We start from the raw sequence: 24,227 nt of genomic DNA on the forward strand, positions 1-24,227 counted from the left end.
AATAAAGAATAACAGAGAACAGGATTTAACTTTGATCTACAGGATACATGTGATCAAAGTACACCTTATTATAAAATTATGAAATTATACATAGTAGAACTGTGTAATGTCGTAACATTGTTTCTACATAAAAGTAAGCAAGAATAGGATTTTGACTAATTTTAGTAGGTAATTTATAGGTTTAAAACATTGCTCTGGAGAGTTGGATAGCTGCATTTATCTCATATCAGAGGAAGCAAAAAGACTGTGTATATTTTTAACTTAAGACAACATAGTTATGTGCAACACATCATAAAATCCACTCGAGTTCCACCTTTGACCTGAAAAAGACACTTAAAGGTGGAGTTAGCCATTCTGGAGAAAGCTTGTTGTCAAAATCAGTGAATATCTCTTCACGATCCGCTACCTGTCTCTACAGTGTGTGTGCTGAAAAAAACATGGAATCTCCACATTCAGTGACTCCACCTTCAACTATTGCATTCAAAACGTGAATTGGTTGTTAAGTTTATTTATATAAAAAAATGCAGTTTGAACATTCATTAGCACTTCGTAACCTCTTCATCTAATTTGGAAAAATCAGTTTCATCAATGAGACTTTGAATCCACTGCTAACCCTACTTCATTGACTGTTAAAAAACAAAATGGGGAAGACAATGAATTGTCTTCTTCTGTATGTTATACGATTGACTCCCTCAGGTTTGCTTGTAGGGCCAACATGTATAGGGGGCTGGGGGCAGAATGTAACAAAACCTCATTAGTCATTTCTACAGGTACAACCATGATGTTTGGCTCAGGGCCATCGGGACCGCAGTCATCCCCTGTGTCATATGACAATGTCTCGGGGTTGGGAGGCTGCTGGCTTGAGAGAGTTTCTAAGAAAGCCTGCTCCGTTTCCTCTGCGAGGTCCACATTGCTCCCGTAGAGCACGCCCATCCTTCGTGCGAGCATCCCATCTGTTTCTGGCGGATCTTTACCGTCATCGTTTCTACCAATCTTCTTACGCCGTTGGATAAACTCTGCGTGGCGTATGCAGCGTTTCAGTAAGTGTTTGCGGTAAGCCCTCTGAATGACCAAAGCAGCACTCAGCTCTTCTTTGTGCCGTACCGTTGTGGTGATTGGTGCAAAGGAGTCCGAGGTGGGGTTGCTCAGGATAAACTTAGCCCGGATGCTTTCCCGCATCGCCGCATTCTCCGACGTATCTCCTAAGACCATCTGTGTGATGGCCAGCAAGACATCCAGGCAGTGGATCCTGTCCCCGATGACCAGGGGCAGGTCCATTTCAATCAGGCGAAACCGGTTGGGCTTGGCGACCCTCAGCGGCTCTTGCAAGGCGTCACAAAAATCTGGGAGGCTTTTATACTCGATAAACATTGTTCCCTCCAAGTCAAACTTCTCCCAGGTCTCGTTAAACATAACAAAGTCGTCCTCACAGAGAGCATCGCCGCTCTCCTCCTGCGCCACGTTGAAGTTCTCCAAGATGATGGCGATGTACATGTTGACCACCACTAGGAACGAGATGATGATGTACGTACAGAAGAATATCATGCTCATCATCGGGTTGCCACAGTTGCCCTTGACGTCCGTGCCCGGGTGCTCGAAGTTTGGGTCGCAGTCTGGATACTCCTGGCTCAGCATTGGAAGCAAAAGCCCATCCCAACCGGCTGACGTTGTAATCTCAAACAAGCAGATGATGCTTCCGCCAAACGTCTCAAAGTTAAATATATCGTCGATCCCAGCCCCCTTTTTGACGTAGGCAAAGTTGGACATACCAAATATGGAGAAGATGAACATGATGAGGAAGAGAAGGAGACCAATGTTGAACAGGGCAGGAAGTGACATCATCAGAGCGAAGAGAAGCGTTCGAATGCCCTTAGCCCCTTTGATGAGACGCAGAATCCTGCCAATTCTGGCCAGTCGGATCACTCTGAACAGAGTTGGTGATACAAAGTACTTCTCTATGAGGTCTGACAGCATTATCCCTGAAATTATATGAAATTACAATCAGAGACAATAAATGAACACTTACACAAAATAGATTTGTACTTTAAGTAAAAGAGACTACTTGGGACTTTTTAATGATAATCGAGCGTCACATTTTTCTTCTAATGATTATCAATGACCTATAACAGCAAACAAAACTATTTTATGTTGTAAAAACTCTACAGCTTTTATCAAAAGTGCCGCTACTGTCAACAAAAACTGAAAGTTCCTCGTAGTCACTTTAAGTAATTCACAACAGTGCACATAATATATATAAGGTACCCACCAGCTATGGACAAGATGACCACAACAAAATCAAATACGTTCCATCCATTGGTGAAGTAGTATTGGCGCAGGGCGATGAGCTTCAATGAACACTCTCCGGTGAAGACAACGATGAAGGCCAGGTTTAATTTGAAGAGGAAATCGTCCTTCTCTGGACTCTGGTTGTCGGTCTCCACCATCATGGTTACCATATTGAGGCAGATTAGCACCATGATGAATATGTCAAAGAACTGCTGACTGATGAAGTCGAACACCAGTCCCTGGATTGGGTTCTGCAGGTCAGAGGGAGACACAGTGGGGGGTGCGGGGGGGAGTCAGAAACACAAATCCATGAGGGTCATTCGGCCTGTTCACACCAGCAGACAGTGTGTGGAAAAGGTCAGCGCAGGGGGTCACGGCTAACAGCATCATGCCACACATGCCAAGCTGAAGGCATGCTTACCTCATTTATAGTTTATACTTTAATTTGTTTTTAATTATGTTTTTTGGTCCTCTGAAAAATAAGTTGTACAGATCAGTACAATGCAAATTACCATTACTTTATTTTGTCAATTGGGAAAAATGTAATCACAAAATAGATAAAAATACATGTATATATACGCAGTTACACACACACACACACACACACACACACACACACACACAGACACATTCTTATATTAAACATTTTTTATACTTTTAAACATCAGATTGCTTATCTTTACTACTATACAAGGGATTGATATAATCATGCAGTAGCAAGTTAATGACATACAGTTGGACGTGGAATTGGCTTCTGTGGCTTCTTCGAACCAAGTTTCTTCATGGCTTCATGGTACTTTTTTTGGTCCTCAGTCATAAAGAGGTCTTTATCTCCAAAGTGCAGGCAAAACAAAATACAAACATAATTTTTTAAATAAGATGGCAAATTGTGTGTGCTACAAAATACTGTTTAGATAAAAAAAAAACTCCAATAAATAAACACACTGCACCTTTAAGGTAAAAATACTTTTGTATCAGTGCAGACTACTTATAAAACAGTGTGAAACTTATCTTTTTCTGTTGTTGGTTGAAATTGTCAATGATGACACCAATGAAGAGGTTGAGTGTGAAGAAAGAGCCAAAGATGATGAAGATGACGAAGTACATGTACATGTAGAGGTTGATCTCATAGGACGGTTGCTCCTCTACCTAAAATGGAAAATACATATTAATCATTAATAAAAATTGAAGAGACGGCAGGTTTTTTCCCTGTCTGTAATATTTTAGTAAACTAAGTCAGAGTAAACAAGTCTGTAAGTAAGACACCGTGTAAAAGGTTATATTGGAATATGATACACGCCAAGAAGGACACTTGTTGATTAAAAGACCGGACTCACTTCACCATCTGTTGCATATATATTACATATATATTCAATTAACTAAGAGTGCAGGGTGGCGTTAGAAAGGCAAGGGAGATGATAAGAACTCCCGACAAAGCAGGTGGATTTTTAATGTTACTGTTATTACTTATATATATATATATATATATAAACTGTATACATATATGAAAAAATATACTTAGAAGTGAGTAAACATTCGGTCTTAGACAAGATAGTTGAGTTATTCAAACGTAATTTATTTTGTGTAATTGCTCCAGTCTCATAAACTGTATAAAAGTATAGTTCTAACTTATTAAAATAAAAATAAGAAGAATTAAAATTAAAATAGAAGAATATACTTAGGTTGCAAAGTAAGAACAAAATCCTAAATGAACACAGGCCATTCATAGGCTCAGGTTTTTATCCTAAAAAAAAGTGTTTGCCTTAAAATACAATACTGATACAAAAGGTTATCAACATTACTGTTAATTATTGGTCATAATAACTACCTCTCTTGAGTCAACAGCAGCATACATGATGTCCATCCATCCTTTAAAAGTTGCCTGAAAATACAGAATGTTGTTTCAAAATCTCAAACTTTTCAATTCAATTTCCCCCCAAAATTCCCCCACCCAACAGCAATTACAATTTGCAGCAGTGACAGGTAGCCTTTCCCCACGTTGTCGTAGTTGACTTTGACGTTGACCCATCGGGCCTCCTGCGTTGCCTCTTGGAGGGCCATGCAGTCACTCCTGTTGTTGACCTCAGACATTGGGAAAAGCTCTTCGCTGGTGGTGTTGATGCAGTGCCAGAACTTCCCAGCAAACAGGTTGACTCCCATGATGCTGAAGATGAGCCAGAAGATCAAACACACCAGCAGCACGTTGAAGATGGAGGGAATGGCTCCGACAAGAGCATTCACCACCACCTGCCCAAATAGAGAGGACTTTGTTAGATTTAACCCATCGATTTGACCCATGGAATTTTATTAAAACTTGGCTAAAAGAATTCAAGAATTTCTATTGGGTTTATGGGTATCCAAGTTCCTAACTCACTAAAGAACATAAACACACAAGACGCACATCAATTTTCAAATGTTTTTTTTTCTACCTCTAACAGAAGGAAATCTATAAAACTTACAAAGGCGGTCAAGTATTACCAGTACTCTTACCTCAGTCAGCTCTGTTATAGCAGCCATGGTGTAAGCGTGCAGTAAACACACACAAGCCAGTCAAATTAGTAAATAATGCATTACAGATCACAGCTTTTGCATCACTACACACATTGCTGAAATGTGTTTGCACGGACAAACTCACCCTCATCCCTTCAAATCTTGATAATGCTCGAAGAGGCCTCAGCGCCCTGAGAGTTCGGAGAGATTTGATTGGTCCAAGGTCGGAGTAGCCCATCCAGTTGGCAGCTAAACTAATCAGGGAAATCTGTGGCAGAATCATAACATTTCCTATTCAGGTGTTACCACAGACTTAATCTGAGGTATGTTCTTTTAAAAGTTACACATGAAGGTTAGCTTTGAAATAATATTCCACAACTTACATCTACAATGAAAAAGTCTAGCCAACACCAAGCGTTTGTGAAGTAGGTCTTGAAGCCGTACGCGACCCATTTAAGGAGCATCTCAATGATAAAGACGTAGGTGAAAACTTTGTCAGCATACTCCAGAATAATTTTGATAGTTCGGCGTCTTTCTATGTTTATGTCTTCAAAGGCCTGCCAAAAGAAGATATGAGATTCCAAGAAACATGTCCTAAACATTTTACGGTATTTAAATGCTATCGTAAAACAGTCAACAATTCTAAATGAGTTGCACTGTTGACAGAACTCACCAGAGCTCCGCTGCTGAGGAGGATCATAAAGATAATGAAGGTTTCAAACCAGTCGTGCTCCACAATAGTAAAGCAAGCCCGACGCAGGTTCCACCATTTCTTGCCCTTGCCTTGGGTGATGTCCACAGTCAGACATGGCCAGCGCTTCACACAGGCTGAGGAAGAAATGGCAATCAACTGCTTAGGGTGACTCCAAAGGTTTTATATATTTAAATTCACTGGTACTGAAAAACAAAAACAAATAATCTGTAGAGCTGTGCTTAAAAAAATCAATTGAGAAATATGTTATGGAAATTATTTTCTTGATATCTGTATAGTTTACGAGCTCCAAAAGTTGATATTCCATTGATGAGGTTGATATTCGGTTGCCATTATCAGTGTTGTGGCAGAGTGAAATCTGGAAGCAGATATCGCACTATGCATCGTATCACAATGTATCATGATGCGTATTGTCTCGTTAAATCCTTGCCAATACCCAGCCCTACAAGTCTGTGAGAAAATCAGTTTACAGTTAATGGTTTAATGATTGTGTTTTGTAGTGGTTGTTCATACTCTCAGTGAAGCAGGCCTCTGGATCCACAGGCTCTGGCTCTTCCTCTTCCTCCTCTTCGGCTTCAGGGTCAGGGGGTTGATAGTCCACTGTGCTACACACTGAAGAATCCCCATCATTCAAAGCACCCATCAGCTAGTCAAGAATTACAATTGAAGCTTGGTTACAAAGCCACCATGCAAAAATATACATTTTTAGAATTTTTTCTTCCCCTATTATTTTTAGAGCAGAACCCCATATCACTAACTTTGACGTGTCGTGGCATGTTAATTTCCTCTTCTGCGTTTTCCTGAAAAAGCATAGGAAAGGAGAATTAACTTTAGTAAGCGTTCATAAGCAGAAAGACAAACATATCCTTCACGCTACTGTTTTAGTTGAGTCAACACAGAAGATTCCAAGTTGAGTCACAAAGTCTGAGTCATCACGTCTTAATCTTTGTGGATATATTTGTTTAAATGTAGCGGTGGGTTTGGTTCTCTTATCAGTTAATATTTCTATTGTTGTATTGTCTATGGTGATTTTATCTTTTTCTTATTTTCTGCATCGCTTTCATTCTTAAGTCATCAATGTGCGAGTCTGAGTCAAGTCACATGTCTAAAATAAATAAATAAATAATTCTAGTCCAATTCCAAGACTTGAGTTTTAACAAAGCTGGTCACATTACATTTCCTCTATACAAATATCTGCTTTGTCTCCAATTCAGTTCACCTACAGTATCTCACAAAAGTGAGTACACCCCTCACATTTCTTCACATTTTTCTTTATATCTTTCCATGGGACAACACTGAAGAAATGACACTTTGATACAATGTAAAGTAGTCAGTGTACAGCTTGTATAACAGTGTAAATGTACTGTCCCCTCAAAATAACTCTACACACAGCCATTAATGTCTAAACTGCTGGCAACAAAAGTGAGTACACCCCTTAGAAAAAATTTACAAATTGGGCCCAAAGTGTAAATATTTTGTGTGGCCACCATTATTTTCCAGCACTGCCTTAACCCTCTTGGGCATGTAGTTCACTAGAGCTTCACAGGTTGCAACTGGAACCCTCTTCCACCCATTTATGACAGCATCACAGAGCTGGTGGATATTAAAGACCTTGCGCTCCTCCACCTTCTGTTTGAGGATGCCCCAAAGATGCTCAATAGGGTTTAGGTCTGGAGACATGCTTGGCCAGGCCATAACCTTTACCCTCAGCTTTTTTAGCAAGCCACTGGTCGTCTTGGAGGTGTGTTTGGGGTCGTTATCATGTTGCAATACCACCCTGCGGCCCAGTTTACGAAGGTTGAGTGCACGTGGTCAGCGTCGTACACAGAGGTTGGCTTTGGAAAATAGACGTATGAGTGCTGCCAGCATTGCTGAAGGGCTTGAAGGGGTGGGGGGTCAACATGTCAGTGCTCAGACCATACGCCGCACTCTGCATCATACTGGTCTGCATGGCTGTCATCCCAGAAGGAAGCCTATTCTAAAGATGATGCAAAAGAAACCCCACAAAAAGTTTGCTGAAGACAAACAGACTACGGACATGGATTACTGCAACCATGTCCTGTGGTCTGATGAGACCAAAATACATTTATTTGGTTCAGATGGTGTTAAGAGTGTGGAGCGGCAACCAGGTGAGGAGTACAAAGACAAGTGTGTCTTGCCTAGAATCAAGCATGGTGGTTGGAGTGTCATGGTCTGGGGCTGCATGAGTGCTGCCAGCACTGGGGATCTACAGTTCATTGAATTCTAACATGTACTGTGACATACTGAAGCAGAGCATGATCCCCTCCCTTCATAAACTGGGCCGCAGGGCAGTACTGCAACATGATAACGACCCCAAAACACCCCTCCGAACGACCACTGCCTTGCTAAAGAAGCTGAGGGTAAAGGTTATGGACTGGCCAAGCATGTCACCAGTCTTAAACCCTATTGAGCATCTTTGGGGCATCCTCAAACGGGAGATGGAGGAGCGCAAGGACTCTAATATCCACCAGCTCCTTGATGTCGTCATGAATGGGTAGAAGAGGGTTCCAGTTTCAACCTGTGAAGCTCTAGTGAACTACATGCCCAAGAGGGTTAAGGCAGCGCTAGAAGATAATGATGGCAAAACAAAAAATTTACACTTTGGGCCCAATTTGGACATTTTTTCTTAGGGGTGTACTCACTTTTGTTGCCAACAGTTTAGACATTAATGGCTGTGTGTCGAGTTATTTTGAGGGGACAGTAAATTAACACTGTTGTACAAGCTGTACACTGACTACTTTACATTGTATCAAAGTGTCATTTATTCAGTGTTGTCGCATGGAAAGATATAATGAAATATTTGAAGAAATGTTAGGGGTGTACTCACTTTTGTGAGATACTGTATGTTCAACTTCGACCAAGCAGATACATTATAACACATTCAAACTAAAATTTGCTCTGTTAAAAATGTCTTTTTGCAGGCTTCAAAAAACTTGCAGGGAATGTAAATGTCCCTTTCCAGAGTGTGAGGGAAATATCAGTCAAGCACGGTCTATTTATTCAGTCACATTAAGAACAATGTGTCAACACCTTGTTAGGTTTCACACTGATGTGCAGAACCTTAAAATAATGTAGTTCAAAATTACCTACACACCTGCTGCACTTTAAAAGCATAATATCAAATATCAGAACATAAATAGTCAAAAATAGAGATATAAACATCAGTTCACTTTCATTATGTGTCTGCCTGTTACATGTTTTAGAATGAGGACCGTGTAAGTTTGCAACATCCCCAAACCAATATTTTTTAATAGTTAGATGCAGAAGAGGTCCTTTTTAGGTGACATGAAACTGTTATTGTGACTTTGAGTTTTTTATATAGCTAATGGCAGGGTGATCAGATGATTGACAAAGCATGAATCCTGTTCGAGGGGTCAGCCTGGGTTCAGAAAACAATTCATATGGTTTCAATTATCATATTGAGATTGCTACTGAAGTAAACGTGATACATCTCCAAAATATACAAAACGTTTCTGGTGGGTGATGCATTATCATTAAACGTACAGGTAGTTAAGTAGATTGAATTTGTTGTTAAACCTGCTGTACTTACACTGCAATGTTGTTTATGTGTCTCATCTGAAGTCTCCGAGTCATTTTCATAATCAGAGTAATCTTCATCGTCGTCCTCGTCATCCTCGCCCAGGTTTTCAAAGTCCGACTCTCCCTGGGCGATTGGCACGTTGAGACTGAGCTCGCCATCCACAATAATCCCAGAAGGCCGGCCTTCAACCACACAATTAGCTTTCCCATCCGCCATTTTGAAATCCTGACCGGTGTCCAAGTGGTTCATTTCAATTGCTTCTGATTTAGATTCCTCGTCGTCCATATTGCCGTCCTCTGGCTCCTTGGGGTTTCCGTGAAACATCTGCAGTATAGTTCGAATCATGAACGCTTTGAGCCACGCGATGCCCCGCGTGATCCTGCCAATGGCGATCTGGAGATTGTTCATCTCTCCGTCATCGTCCCCGGCCGAGAGGTTGTCTCCACTGAACGAGTTGAGCAGCAAGGCCAGGAAGAGGTTCAACACCTGAAAGAAACATTAAGGAGTGATTTAAGGTAATGATTAATATACACCTAAGGCGAGACACAGCAAGCAAAATGTCTCCTATACAGCCATCTTTAACGACCGTTGTCTCAAAAAAATTTTTTTCAAAACGCTGAACCAAAAATCTCAATTTCTAAAGCATTTAACATCAACTAAACTTTGCATAATCATTCTTAGTATGTTCTTCTTTAAAACATGCCAAACATGCCTTCTCAGGACCTGTACATAGTATTTTTATTTAAATTATAAAATCCTTAATTTGTTCTGTCAAAAATGTGGACTCTAATATGTTGTGAATTACATACAGATTTTAACTCTGGCTCTATCCAACATCTACATTTCTGGTTTTCAATGTAGTGCAAATTTACACATAATGTTTTGTATATTGCCAAATTTGCATATTTATACAAAAATCACTGGTCAATGAGTTAAAATATGCCGACATCGCCAAACTAAGCTTAAAAGTTTTGACTTTCTCAATCACACAACACATATTAAATTGGTCCTGTCATCACACATCAATTAATATTTTGCCGCGTGCCTCGAGTTGCAAACGCAGCTATCTTTAGTTTCTAAACCTGTTAGTCAATTTCTCGGTTCCTATTTCCCAGGTTTAGCGGGAGATCATGGTTACAGGGGCTGATCTGTGTCATTTGAGTGTAGGAGCTGTGAATCCGTAAAGAGGGCTAAGAGGAAAAAGCATGAGCGGCACAAAAAACAAGACGAACAGCGGACAAATATAAAAAGTTATAATAATTTCACTGTTAGCGATACTCTGCTCACAGATTCTTAGAAATATCACTCAGGGGATTTCCAAGTTTTTAGTTGCATTATATATAGGCCGTCCAGTTCTCTAAATATCGGTATCGGCCATTGAAATACCTACATTGGTCGACCACCTTATAAAATTATTTGAAAATTATGTGGTTTTCTTCTCAAGTAGGAATTGGAGTGAGGCAGGAAGGCAAAAACAAAGAGGCCAAAAGCCAACAAAGAGTTTGTGGAATTCATGAGAATTTTTGACCATTAGCTAATGAGCTATGATCAAAGATCTTAAGACAAAAGATAATGCCCAAATAATCAGCATACGTCACTTAGCTGGTTATATCCACACTGCTCCAAGTGCTGTGGTGCTGTTGATGGCCCAATATGATTACCTCTCCATCAATTACATCTCAATCTATGTTGTCTGCTATCAAATGAATTTTCCTTAACACCCGGTCCCACTGCCACCTGCTCGCTCAGCTGTCTATGTTTGTTCCGTCAGTGGCAGCATGCCTACTTGAGCCAGATCTTAGCACATACTCAAGGTCAAAACCACTGTTTGGATGCTCAAGTCATTTGACTTAAATAGAATCCCCCCCACTCCCCCTAAGTACACTATTTGCCTTCATGTCAGATCAAATAGTGTGCATTTAGGTGTCAGATGAGCATACGCTAGATTAAGTGTGGAGGCTTGGGGATTCATTTGAGACATAAAAAATGCTAAGTATGATAATTTTGGCACAGTGCGGCTGTCGCAATACCTTTGTCAATTTGATGATGAGCCATTTCCTTTCCATTTCTATGAATAACCTAACAGGAAATGGTTTTGGCTCCACTCTTCAAATACGATGCTGAAATGATGCCTGAGGGTGAACATCTATATGTCCCTTTACTGCGAGACAAAGATGAAATGTCAGGGACAGATTTCTGTGCTCCAGACACTCAGGATTTCTTAGACTCTGCTGTCTCTTCTTGCAAATTCGCACAGCACTTCCACTGTGCAAGTTGTGAAGCCACTTTTGGTGCTCCAAAAAGCAGAAATATGCTAAAAAAAAATTGTGTTGTATGTTTAGTATTACTCATATTATGATTCCTAAGCTGGTGTAATGCTGCCTGTGTCTGTCTGTCAGTCCTCGGCCTCCCTCAGAGAAGGGATTAACAATAAACTGCTGAGGCATGCAGGGCACAAAATCTCCCGGCATTATGAAGATTACTGTTAGATTTAGAAAGATTTTGCACAACAGTTTATCAGCTTTACAGCTTCACAGCAGTGACAGTTGTTCGGTGTTAAGATATTGCATGTGCATTTGAATGGCAGCTTCTTTGAGCTCAGGAATGACAATCTCCTTAAGATTTAAGGTATGCTGACATACAATAAGTAAACAAGTTGTGAATGTTTACCCCCTGATTTAGTTTTTTTTATTAGACAGTTTGGAGAGGCAGAGATTAAATGGGGTAGAGAAGGGAATGACATGCATAGAACGACCTGGGCTGGATTCGAACCCTGTGCGCTGAGATGAGGACTGAGCCTCTATGTGTCTTAAGAAAGGGATCAGTAGTGATTAGTGAATGAGTAATTGTTGCACTCACCACTAGATTCCCAATGACCATGACCATCATGAAGACAACTAAACACATCCCAGTCCCGGCCACCTCCATGCAGTCCCACATGGTCTCGATCCACTCCCCGCACAGGATGCGGAACACGATGAGGAACGAGTGGAAGAAGTCGTGCATGTGCCAGCGCGGCAGCTCGCAGTCCTCCGAGATCTTGCACACGCAGTCCTTATAGTTCTTACCAAAGAGCTGCATGCCCACCACCGCGAAGATAAAGACAATGATGGCCAACACCAAGGTCAGGTTTCCTAAAGCTCCCACTGAGTTACCAATAATCTTGATCAGCATGTTGAGTGTGGGCCAGGACTTGGCTAGTTTGAAGACACGGAGCTATCTCCAACACAGGAAAAACACAAACAAAGACAGTGAATTATAATGTAGGAGGTATAGGGAAACAAATCCTTTTTTTCAGTTTCGATCGAATTTCAATATCTGGGTTTTGGATAACAGCCAACACTGATACTGTCCAATACATGGTTTCAATACAGGAGTAGATCAACACTTTAAACTCCTTCACAATGTACAGAGCTTCTTAATGACTTAATTAGTTTTAACATGTGTGGATTGCAGCCTTATCAAACCGACCAATATTGGATCGATCGTTCCCATCCATATTAATAAGTAATCTTGTTCTAAATGGATACGAATAAGTTCAACAGTCGTTTCTCACCAGACGGAAGGACCTGAGCACTGACAGCCCCTGGACATTTGCCAGCCCCAACTCCACCAGGCTGAGAGTGACAATGATGCTGTCAAAGATGTTCCAGCCAACTTGAAAGTAATAGTAGGGATCCATGGCGATAAGCTTGAAGACCATTTCCGCTGTGAAGATCCCAGTGAAAACCTAGATGGGTATACATTTCCTTTTTAGAGGCACCGACAAATTCAAAAATGAGGCGTGAGAACACTTCTTCAATGAGATTTAAATGTATTGCCGCACACACTCACCAGATTTCCCACTGAGAGCATGTAGTCAAACTCTGGGGTCATGGGGTAGTGCTCCATGGCCATGAAGAGGGTGTTGAGTACGATGCAGATGGTTATGGTCAAGTCGAGAAATGGGTCCATCACCACAAAGTGCACCCACTCTTTAAAGACCACCCATTGAACGCAGCAGTTCCACTTCAGGAATATGTCGGCAAACTTGTACCAGCCAGGTGGGCACGGCCTCTGAGCCTCCTCCAACTCTAGACAAAGACAGACAGGAAAAAACAATTAGGTAGTCCACTGCTATATACAGATCATTAATGATTGACATTAAAAATCATGTCTCGCCTGATCCAAGTTGAGCTAAAATAGCCAAAGCTTAACACCACGAGGGCCTGACACTGAATGTTGACAGGGATTTCTCCAGCACACAATGTGATTAGCCCAACTACGGACTAAGCTCCAGACAATGCTACTGTATCGGCCTTGGAATAAATAAGTGTATAATGTTAACAACTCCTTGATAATCTGAGCAGTTGCAGCTCACATTAGAGTATCTCCTCCGAGAACCTGCAACTAAGCCTTGTGTATTTCTTCATTCCGTGGAAGAACTTGACACTTCTGGATGCTTACACCCCACTGCTTAGCATAAAACGGCATCCTAAAATAGACATGATCGTGTTGAGACACCGGCTCATTTTAGTCTAATCAAAAGTAGAATATATCTAGTGGATTCTGTAAGACAATTGCCAATTTTTTTTCTTTCTTCCTTCAGTGGAGCAGTACCTTCCATAGCAGCTGCAGTGAGCACAGACATGGCACTAGCAGATCTCTCTGGCAGGCCTGGTCCTTCCAGATGAATCATGCTGTGGCCAGAACTTATTGACTTCTCTCTCATCATACTCAGTTCATAATCTTCAGCAGACTGTAAAAAAATACATTTGTCAGTGGTAAGCACATGATAGATAACCTGATATCTATCATGTGATAGATATCAGGTTATCTATCACATGATAGATAACCTGATATTATATATCACATGATAGTTTCTGATATTATAAATCAGAAACTAAGGCAAGGGAAGTTATTTAGATAGCACAATTCAGACACAAAGTGCTTTACAGGATCATATAAATAAATACATACAAAATTTGACATAGGAAAATATTGAAATTGCAATCGAGAGATAATAAAAACAATAGGCGAAAACAGGCAGACAAATTGTTAAAAAATTCAAATAAATTGCATTTAAAAGTCAATGAAAACAAGCAAAAAAGTTACAGGTTAAAAGGGAAACAGAGAAGTATTCAGCATAGAAGAATTGAAGTGGACCTAAAGTCTTCAGGGAGTTTGTTCAAATATATGGAGCATAAAAACTGAAAGCTGTTTCTTAGTGTTTAGTATGGTCTCTTGGGACTGGAAGTAGACCTGTCCCAGACGACCTGAGATGTCTGTATGGTTCATAATGTAGAAATGTATTTTGGCCCTAAACCATTTGAAATCAATTCTTTGACTGACAGGAAACCAGTGTAAAGAACTCAGAACTGGAGTGATGTGAAATGCTTTTTAGAACAACCAGATCTGCACAAGCTAAAAAAAAACAAAAAACATCAAGCATATTAATATTGGCCAGATGGCGACTGACTAACCTGGACCATGGTGGGCGCTCTGACTAACAGTCGGGGAATGATTCTCCCATTACAATCCTTGACAATATCGTCATGTTCAAGACTCCGTTCATCATCTGCAGTATCAGATACGGTGTGATGACTGAGCGACTTCTTACTGGTCAGAGTTGCTTGGCTCCCAAGAGCTTGAGCCTGTCAAAATAAATCAGGATTGAATAGGTTAATACCAGAATTCTATAACAAGACCCTGATCAATTAGGTTGTCTCTTATTTTTTTTCTGGAACTATATCTGTATGGTTAGCTGTCTCAGTATCGCTTTTAAAAACTACCTTTTCCGAATTCTTGAGTTGCTCTAGTAGCCGCTGGAACTCCTCCTCTTTCTCGATGGCCTCTTGTATAGATGCCTGATTCTGCTCATCATAAGCCATGGCTACCACAGCCAGGATGAGGTTGATGAGGTAGAAGGAGCCCAGAAAGATGATAACCACAAAGAACAGCATGTATGTTTTACCCGCTGCCCGGAGGATCTGTGTTTGGAGCAAAACAGAAGCTACGAGAACTAAGGACACATTTATTTTAAGATTTGAATTTTAAGATAATGAAAATGTCATAAGTTAGAGGTCATAAAAGTGTTTGAAATAAATTAAAGAAGTGCCAACCAGCTGGAAAAGGTTCTCCCAGTAGTCCTGGGTCATGAGTCTGAAGAGGGCCAGGAAGGACCAGCCGAAAGAGTCAAAACTGGTGTAGCCATAGTTTGGGTTCCTTCCAGCCCTCATGCATGTATATCCTTCTGGGCACTTTCTATCAACAAAGAAGAAGAGTTAGCGTGCTACGATGATTTTCCCAGCCTCCAAATCCCACTTAACGCCATACTAGTGGGATAAAGTAAAGCAAAACTGAAAATGAATCTTGCTCCAGCTCTTGATTAGCATGGTAGTCGAAAACAATACATACCCAGCATCAGAGCTGTTTCCACAAATTAGAGCATCTAGGCTGCCTTCCACAAAATAATGATTATCTATAAACCAACGAGAAAAGAAACAGTGAAATATGTTCCAATGAAGACAATATTAACCTCACATTACAGTTAACATGTGTTAAACATACCTGAGTTTTCAATATATTCAAAGAAATTGAAGGTACTGTTGGAATATGTTGTATCATTGACACCCATGGTATTGTTGAAGAACAAAGTGTCATTAAATGTGTTGGTGGTGTTGAAAAATTCAAACGCAGTTTCATTTGTATCGATGGGCCATCGCACGCATTTTTGACGCAGATTTCCCATAAAAAGTTGAAGGCCGACGAGGGCAAACACTGCAAGGGCAAAGACGGTCAGAATCATCACGTCCACCATTTTCTTCACTGACTGGATCAAAGCGCCCACGATGGTTTTCAAACCTGACAAAAAAAATTGGTATGTCAGTGGTATATCTCAACAACAAATGAAAATCATCAATTATTTGTACACTATTGAGTAAAGTTACCCTATTAATCTTGTCACAAAAAAGACTGCCAGTGCAACATCCGAAAATAGTTATAAACTCAGTCACACACAATAAAAGAATAACAAAAATATATAAGATATTAAATATACCAGGAATCACAGTAATTGTTTTTAGGGCTCGAAGCACACGAAATGTCCTGAGTGCTGACACATTGCCAAGGTCAACGAACTCAGTGATGTATCTATGGAAAAACATAAAACAATAAATCAAAGCCAGCAGTCATAAAAGACACAACATAGGCCTATGGTTGATTTATTTTCCTGTTTGAATTGGCTTCACTATGAGAAATGAGAACTTGTAAAATGTACAAGGAGTTAAATAAACTGCACAATATCATCAATAGTTGAAACGCATAGACAAAAAAGTAAAATTTTTGAACAGTCATTCTCTAGCATCAATTTACGCACACCATAAACCTTTTTTCTGATATCAAATCCAAGTCAATAGTTTGACAAAGATACAGTAAGATACTTACGCCATGCTGATCACCATGAAATCCAGCCAATTCCATGGATCTCGAAGGAATGTAAAAGATCCTAGACAGAAACCTCTAGACAACACTTTCATTGTTGCCTCAAAGGTGTAGATTCCAGTAAAAACATACCTGGGAAGAAATTGTACAACAGTGTTAATATACATAGCATTAAATGTAACACGGAAAATCCTGAAAAAACTTAACTACAGCAATGAAGTACTCACTCTACAGTTTTACTCCATTCTGGTGGGTTGCTCATCGTCATAAATACACAATTCGCAACAATTGTAATCATGATGAACATGCTAAATAATGTAATTCAGGATTAAGGAAACTAACATGGATATTGCATGTAGAAGCAGACATTTCTCATCTTCATGCTTTGTTCAACATTCAAATCTACTCATGTCCAGTTAAAAACCTCAATACACAAAATGTTACAAAAGCTCAGGCAGCAATATTTCAAAGGATATGAATGTATGAGAATTTTGATGGCTCCTCTCCTAACCACACTAAAGGGGCTCAGAATGTAGCAAGCCGGTTCAGCGTTGAACCTGAAGATTGTGTTTCCTTTGGTGATCACAATGAATGTCTGAAAAACACAGAGATATTTGCATAAAATTAAACTGGTTTATAGTCCAAACATACTGGCTGATTACAATAAAAACTTGGTATTTTACTTAAAATTTCACGTTAACATTTAACTATAACATAAGCATACCACAAATGAAATTGTATACATTTAGGACGCAGCTGTAATAACTGAAATGTATGTTAAGTAATACATCCTGTCGTATTTCAAGGTTATGTAAGGATGGAGTCATGCTCAATAAACAGTAAGTGTGCAGAGCGGTTGTGTTTAAGAGCAGCTATCAATGCCATATGAGTCCAGATGTGCTCAGACTGACGTCTTGTGCTTTGTAGAAGGGGTCCAGGTCCTCCAGAGGCGTGTTGAGTAGCTCTGGAGGGGGGTCTCCAAAGATCATGGGCAGACTCTTGCCCGCCTCCAGATCAGCGTTTGGGGCGGTTGGCCCTTCCTCTTCCTCATGGCCCCCTTCTTCTGCGGCCTTTTTTCTTTCATTCTTGAGCCTCTCGATCTCCGCCAGTGATTCCTGGGTGAAGTGGCGTAACGAATTGGGGCCTAAGATAGGGAGCAGAGCCGCCATCTTCGCATCGCGAAGGGATACCACCACACTGGGGTTTCCCTATGAGGAGCTGAGAGGAAACAGAGATTATAGAACTCTTATTATACACTTTTCTGTCAATATTATATGGTCTTAGAGGTCCCTAATACATTTTTCTTTAGTTGTTTGCTGAAAAAAACTTTCAGATCATTTATTGTAGTATGCCTCTATACCCTGATTTTCAGCTAATCTCACGATGGCCTATTTTTGAAACCGAGCTGCAGCTCCCCTCGTAAATATACAATCTATGAGCTCCCCCCACCCCTGTCTGGAAGCGAAGCCATTGGCGTCTGCCCATAGGTCCATAGCTTGCCGTGCCTGTAGGCCTACTGCATGTTACCACGGTTAGGTTTATCCTGAGAAGAACCATGTCTAGTTCGAGTAACGCAGGAGCTCACCCGCACTTTGAACAGTTTGACATGACCGATCCTTGTCTACATGAAAGACTATGTTCATACAGATGCACTGACAGCCACAAGCTAATGGAAACGGCATGTTCACAATAAAAATGCAGCAAAAGATGGAGGCTACTGCGAAGCTAGCTCGGAAGTTAACGGCTAAAAATATCACTAAAATCAGTGAAAAAATGAGCTTCAAAGTTAGACTTCGACTCTATTACCTTCCTATGCTTTGTCTTGTTAAAAACGAGGCATTTTCAGACTGCTGTGGGGAATATAAAGAGCTTGTTATGGACAAAAGATGCTTTTCCCGAAGCTAGCTCGGAAGCTAACCGCTAAAAATATCACGAAAATCAGTGAAAAAATTAGCTTCAAAGTTAGACTTCGACTCTATTACCTTCCTATGCTTTGTCTTGCTAAAAACGAGGCATTTTCAGACTGCTGTGGGGAATATAAACAGCGTGTTATGAGCAAAAGCTGGTTGCTTGTCCCAAAGCTAATAGCTATACACCAGGCAGGCAAAAATACCAATAAAAACAATTCTTTTAGTTTCACCGTTTAAAAAAAAAGCACAAGTAGCTTCCTATCCGTTGTGTTATTAAAAACGAGGCATTAATAGACTGCTGTGGTTAAGATAAATTAGTGGAGTATGAGCAAAAGCATTCTGTGTTGGTGTATGTAACATTCAGCATGCTTTGCTGTACTACGGGCATCTTGTCGCCTAGCGGGGAAAACAACATGGCTGTCGCTCTGAAAATTTTCCATCGGCTCTCGGGCCATGGACCAATAAATGGGGGGGTGGGGTTATCATAGACTACTGCACGGTGGAAGTTTCTGGTTACTAATGTGGGGGGGAAGCATGGACATATAAAGAAAATATGGGGAAGTGGCTGTGCCGACTGTGACGTTACAGTCGGCGAGAATTGGTTTTCAGAAAGGGGGAGGGTGAGGAAAGGAGAGATTTTTTTATTTTTTTTAAACTTTGGCAGTCCCTAGGCACACCGTGGACCCATAGTTATGTTACAACACATTTAAAAAGTGTGTTTTGCATAATATGTGACCTTTAAGACAGGCTCGGCATTAAACGAGACTGTTTATGATCTTCTGTTTATGAACTCTGGTGGGGGGGGGGGGGGCTCTAACCACTACACCCAGAGTGCCATGTGCCTTTTAATAAGACAGATGACAATAGGGAGATGACAGGAAACAAAGGGAGAAAGACACGCAGGTGCATTTTCAAACCAGCATCACTTAGTATACCTATTGGACACTAGAGTATCCCATGTTTGGTATTTTGCCTTGATAAATTATCCTAGATTACTATTTAAAAATTAACCGATGGTCAATTTATCAAGAAATTATCTAATAATTTTAGCCCTAGTCTGTAGCAGGTGTGATAAGGAGACAGTTTGACCCTAAATAACCTCTTCTCGTGTCAACTAAATGACACAGTTTGGCATTTTAAGATGTTACATTTCTTTCTTTGGTAGAACAGTTTGATACTCATTGGCCTCTGATGAAGGGTCACAGACTCGCATATAAACATAGCTTTGTTTTAAGAGATCAGAAGCCAAAAGGGTTGGGAACCCCTTGTGCAACGATTTTGTGTCCATACGTATACCCAGAGCCCGTTATGGTTGCTTTGATCTTCTTCTGAAACCCTCACCCTTACTACACCCTGCGCCCTAAATCTCTGACCCTGCACCCGTCTCTACACCACCACCACCTAAAAGTGTCAGGATGGTAACACAATGACCAGACAGACTGAGGATGAGAAGCTTGGACTTTCCCACCGTTCTTAAGAGACCACGACATTTCTTGTGTACATCATATTACTTATTAGCTTAGCAGACGTTCCAAATGGGGTCCAAGTGGCATTTGCTTACATCCTTTGATGTGTTTAGCAACCCAGTTGGTTTCGAGTAGAGCAGCTAAGGTTAGGCTCCTGCAATATCATGGACATAACAACAGCCTACTTTCTAGTCTTTTAGCAGATTCAACTAAATTATCCTTTTGATTATTTAAAAGATAGGATTCCCCCTCCAATAAAAACAAAAAATATCACTGCTTCCCTGCTATAACTTCATTTTTACAACCACTGAAAGTGGTACTTAGTTTATCAATATGATATGACCATGCAAGGACAAAACCACAACATTACTAAAAGTGGGCCTAAACCTTGGAAGAAATGGACAAAAGAAAAGTTGTATGAATATAACCCTTATAGCAAACCCCCTCTGAAACATATCATTCGAAAGTAATTAAATCTGCAAAGCAATTAATATTGGCCGGCAAAAAAAGTATATTAAAAGAAAGTTTAATGTCTACATTTTAGAAAACTAAGATACATATACAGATGATACACAAAGACATATCATATTATCACCAAAACAAACATAAAAGCTGGGTCAGACAGTAAAAAGAGAAGAGTAAAAGATATTGGACCGAGATATCAACAGGGCAATATGAGATACACCCACATTGATGCATGGTTAGTTCACACACATTAATCTAACGATAACACCCCCCTTCAAACCCCACTTCACTTGAACAGAAAATGATGCATTTGAGCACATGAGGAGATGCACACGCTCGCTGAGATACAGTGGCTGCCCAGCTGCTACAGGCAATCAAGACGCAGCGTCGTGTTACAGTGGCCCGATGACTCTGCTCATTCCTTCCTGGCTGAGCCGTCGCTCTGCACTTCACATCCCTCTGATAAACAGGACGGCATGCCAACGGATCCTACCGAGCTGACTCCTCTCTCTCTGTACCTTCTATTTTACATGGGGCCCCAAACACACTAGGCTTCCGACTCCGCACCCTTGCACGTCCTTTACAACCTCACTCCACACCATCGTGCTACATGACACGTGAGGCTGTAAAACCATCTTTCAAGCACGCTTCATCAAAGGCCCCATCCATAAAAGCACTCGTGCCAAAGGGCACAGGGTTTTATTTTCATCTAAAACAATAATACTAATTTATTATTCTACCAAAAATAAAAATCCTTAATTTATTACCAATATCCACTGTTCCTTAGTGCCATTCACTAGGCATTGGTCACAACCTGGGCAGCTTAGTAATCGCTCTATTGGCCTACTACCTCCACACTCCCTACCAAGGCCTACGTGCCCCTCTCATCAACCCATTTCGTGAGTGAGCCAACCCTAAAATACCCATCTGAGAATGGATGTGTTTCGCCGCTGCTTATGGAGAACATTTCCTGATGGCATTACATCACGCCCATTACTGCTGAAGCCATCAAATGTGCTTTCTTAAAGAGTCTCGTCCCTCAAACGAACGCCTGCCAACATCGAAAAATGGTCTTGCCGTGTCAGTAAGGTAAATAATACGGATTGGCACCGTCTTACGTTTTGTATCTACATTTATCAGTGTGAGTTTCTCTTCACGAAAGAGCCAAGAGAGCATGTGTGATATTCAGTATCAGTCAAAATAGATTCTGAATATAACACTGAAACTCTTGAGTAAAAGCACCAATGCAAAAATGTAAAAAAAAAAAACTCCATTCTTGCATTCAGTGTCCTGCTTTAGTAAGATTACAAGTCATTTTTGCTAAATATTCTTAGTTTATCATATGTTAAAGTACTTGTTCTTCAATAAAAAGCCGCTGTGAGTGATTTATTTGTGCAAGCAGCATTTTAGTGCTGTAGCTATTTGGGCTTGAGCTAATTTATGTACTCTACATACAGTGTCCAGTGGTTCCCAACCTCGGGGACAGGCCCCTCCAAAGGGTCACCAGATAAATCTAAGAGGTTGTGAGATGATTAATGGGAGAGGAGAACGAGTGTGAAAGTTCCTTACATCTACTATCTATAATCTTTGCTTTTACTGTGAAATAATGGATAGTTTTACCTTGTTGGGCCTGTAGCAAATATTTAAATGAAAGAGTCTGAGAAGTTTAGAGGAGTATTGTCTCTTTAGCAGAACATGGCAAAGTTTTGAACGTTTTTTTTAAGCATTCAAATGGTTGAGAACCACTATTTTAATCTGCACAAATACAATGTATTTAATTACAAACATACAGTATGTTTTGTGTACCATCTGTAAAGTAATTACTATCTAAATCTGTAAAATGCAGTTAAGTAAGAAAGGACAAAATGTCCCTCTAAAATGTATTGAAGTATGTACTAAAATAAAATGTATATACTCAAGGAAAGTACAAAAACTCAAAACATGACTCAAACACAGTTCTTGGTCAGATCTACTTGGTGACTTTCTACCACGTGTTGAGAACGTAGCTGAAGACAATCAACTCTTAACACGACGGTGCTCGTTTACAACGTGCACAGGTGGCGAACTAAGGAAGACGGGGGGGGGGAATGTTAGATTTCAGAAGCCTTCCCCGACAGTAATACATATCACCTTGCATGTGAGTGAAGACCATGTGACCTATGACATTCCGGTCGAGGATATAGACGGGTAATGTTAGACACCGGTTCGTTACACTACACGGACGTGGAATGCGAATGCCAATATTCACCTCCGGAAACTAACCAAACGGGCTTTTGGCTTTTGTCACTATAGGGCAGCACGAGTTCATGCAGCAAGAGAGGGTGTACTCAAAGAGAAAGAGTTTACTTCACTAAGATGTCGGATGTATTGGGTTTTATGATTCAAATGACCTAATGTGATCATCATGCAACATAAGAATGGCAATCAGATATTTGTTTTTCCTGTGAAAATCCAATAATAACAGTATGAAAACTATTAAACTAAACTATATCTTTGGTTGACTTGGAGATGAGCAAAACGTTTCCTCTAGTAGGGGGACAACTTACTACAGCTGTTATTTGAATATGTGGTAGAAGGAGCTATTTTAATCAACCTTAATTATGTGGTGGCTTAACTGTGATGCCCTGAAGATGCCCCCAGTCTTGTGGCAACATGGCGAGTGTCTCAGTTTCCTCATTATGCACTACTTACCCGCCATTAGAATGTGGTCAAGTTGTAAACAACAGATCCACAGAGCAAACAAGGGCTTTTATCCACACGTCCTTTGACATTTTGCCGTGCTCCTGTTCCGCCTGTGTTTTCTCACGGGGTCAAATCGCAACACTGCATCGCTCCCTCGCAGCTTGCTTCAACACCCTGTCACCCGCCAGTTAACCTTGTACCTCAAACCCTATAGGGAGCCGCATTAAAACAGACCTCTCCACCTGTTGCTGCTATCTGCTGTTGTCGCTGTGTGTTGCACTTTCCTAGCTGCGTGCTCCTCAGTCAAACCACACAGAAAATGATCAGCATGTTTGTGGCCTCGCTGACTGCTCAGGGTTAAGCCCTTGGAGTCTTATTCTCACTCTTATTCATTTGATGGCTATATCAGAAGTGTGCACAGTGGACTCAGTTGCAGTACATCCCAACTGTACATGTATTATGCTGCTGCCGAGGAGACAGCTGTTGTCATTCGCACTATGCCTCTGTCGCTGCATACCGAGGAGCTGTGAAGACCAAGCCTAATCTCCCCGCTGGTCAGATGGTTAACAGAGATATATAGAGATATACCTACTTAATAATTAATCTAGGCTTTTATTAGAGGATGCAGCCAAACAATGAATAGTTTACCACAAATATCTTGGTCTTGTGGACAATGACAACATAAGATTATGATGTTACTCGCAAACTTCACATTTGTTTTTCTGACGCAGATCATATTGTATGTTTTATGGTGGAAAACCAGTTTCCCCCTTGGGGATTATTAAAGTAAATCCTATCCTATCCTATCAGTCTGGACTTTGTCCAATCTCAAGGGGAAAGAGACAGGTCAAAACATGACTGTATTGATATGAACCAATCGGGGGCTGCCTTCGACTACGTAACGAACGTGATGTCTAAACGTGGGCTCTGATTGGCCTGGTAATTTTTCTAACCGGACTCCTCCCCACAGAGATTGTAGAAAGTCCAGACTGATCTGCTGGAGATAAACAAAAATTAGATCAGGCTGGTCTCACCAGGTTTATTGTATATACCATAAAGGTTAGATTAACATGGTGTTCAGTCACCTCAAACTGACCCATTTGGCCTTTGCACTGACTGCACAGAAATATGAGTAGATTACATGCGGTCGGAAGTGATATGGAGAATATTCCTTCCAGCTTGTGACGGTACCAGAGGGAGCTATTAGCATCAATCATAACACCAATCAAGCC

General features: G+C 40.7%; 1 protein-coding gene across 1 annotated transcript; it reads right to left on the minus strand.

Annotated features, from left to right (window-relative positions):
* Positions 1–675: 675 nt before the first annotated feature.
* scn4aa (sodium channel, voltage-gated, type IV, alpha, a) lies at positions 676–17,671 on the minus strand (the record flags this gene model as incomplete). The annotated part of the gene is made up of 25 exons (XM_080048569.1): positions 17,384–17,671; positions 16,907–17,067; positions 16,700–16,780; positions 16,476–16,604; positions 16,090–16,181; positions 15,600–15,893; positions 15,447–15,510; positions 15,152–15,293; positions 14,822–15,019; positions 14,513–14,683; positions 13,650–13,788; positions 12,885–13,123; positions 12,607–12,780; positions 11,910–12,266; positions 9,060–9,536; positions 6,002–6,134; positions 5,450–5,604; positions 5,160–5,333; positions 4,922–5,044; positions 4,252–4,533; positions 4,115–4,168; positions 3,298–3,435; positions 3,020–3,124; positions 2,267–2,537; positions 676–1,979 (listed from the first exon to the last, which is right to left on the minus strand). The coding sequence occupies exons 1-25, from the start codon at positions 17,639–17,641 to the stop codon at positions 676–678; spliced, it is 5,715 nt and encodes a 1,904-aa protein (XP_079904695.1). The 5' UTR covers positions 17,642–17,671.
* Positions 17,672–24,227: the final 6,556 nt, after the last annotated feature.

This window comes from Ammodytes marinus (genome assembly GCF_949987685.1).
Source record: "Ammodytes marinus genome assembly, chromosome: 20".
NCBI lineage: Eukaryota > Metazoa > Chordata > Actinopteri > Uranoscopiformes > Ammodytidae > Ammodytes > Ammodytes marinus.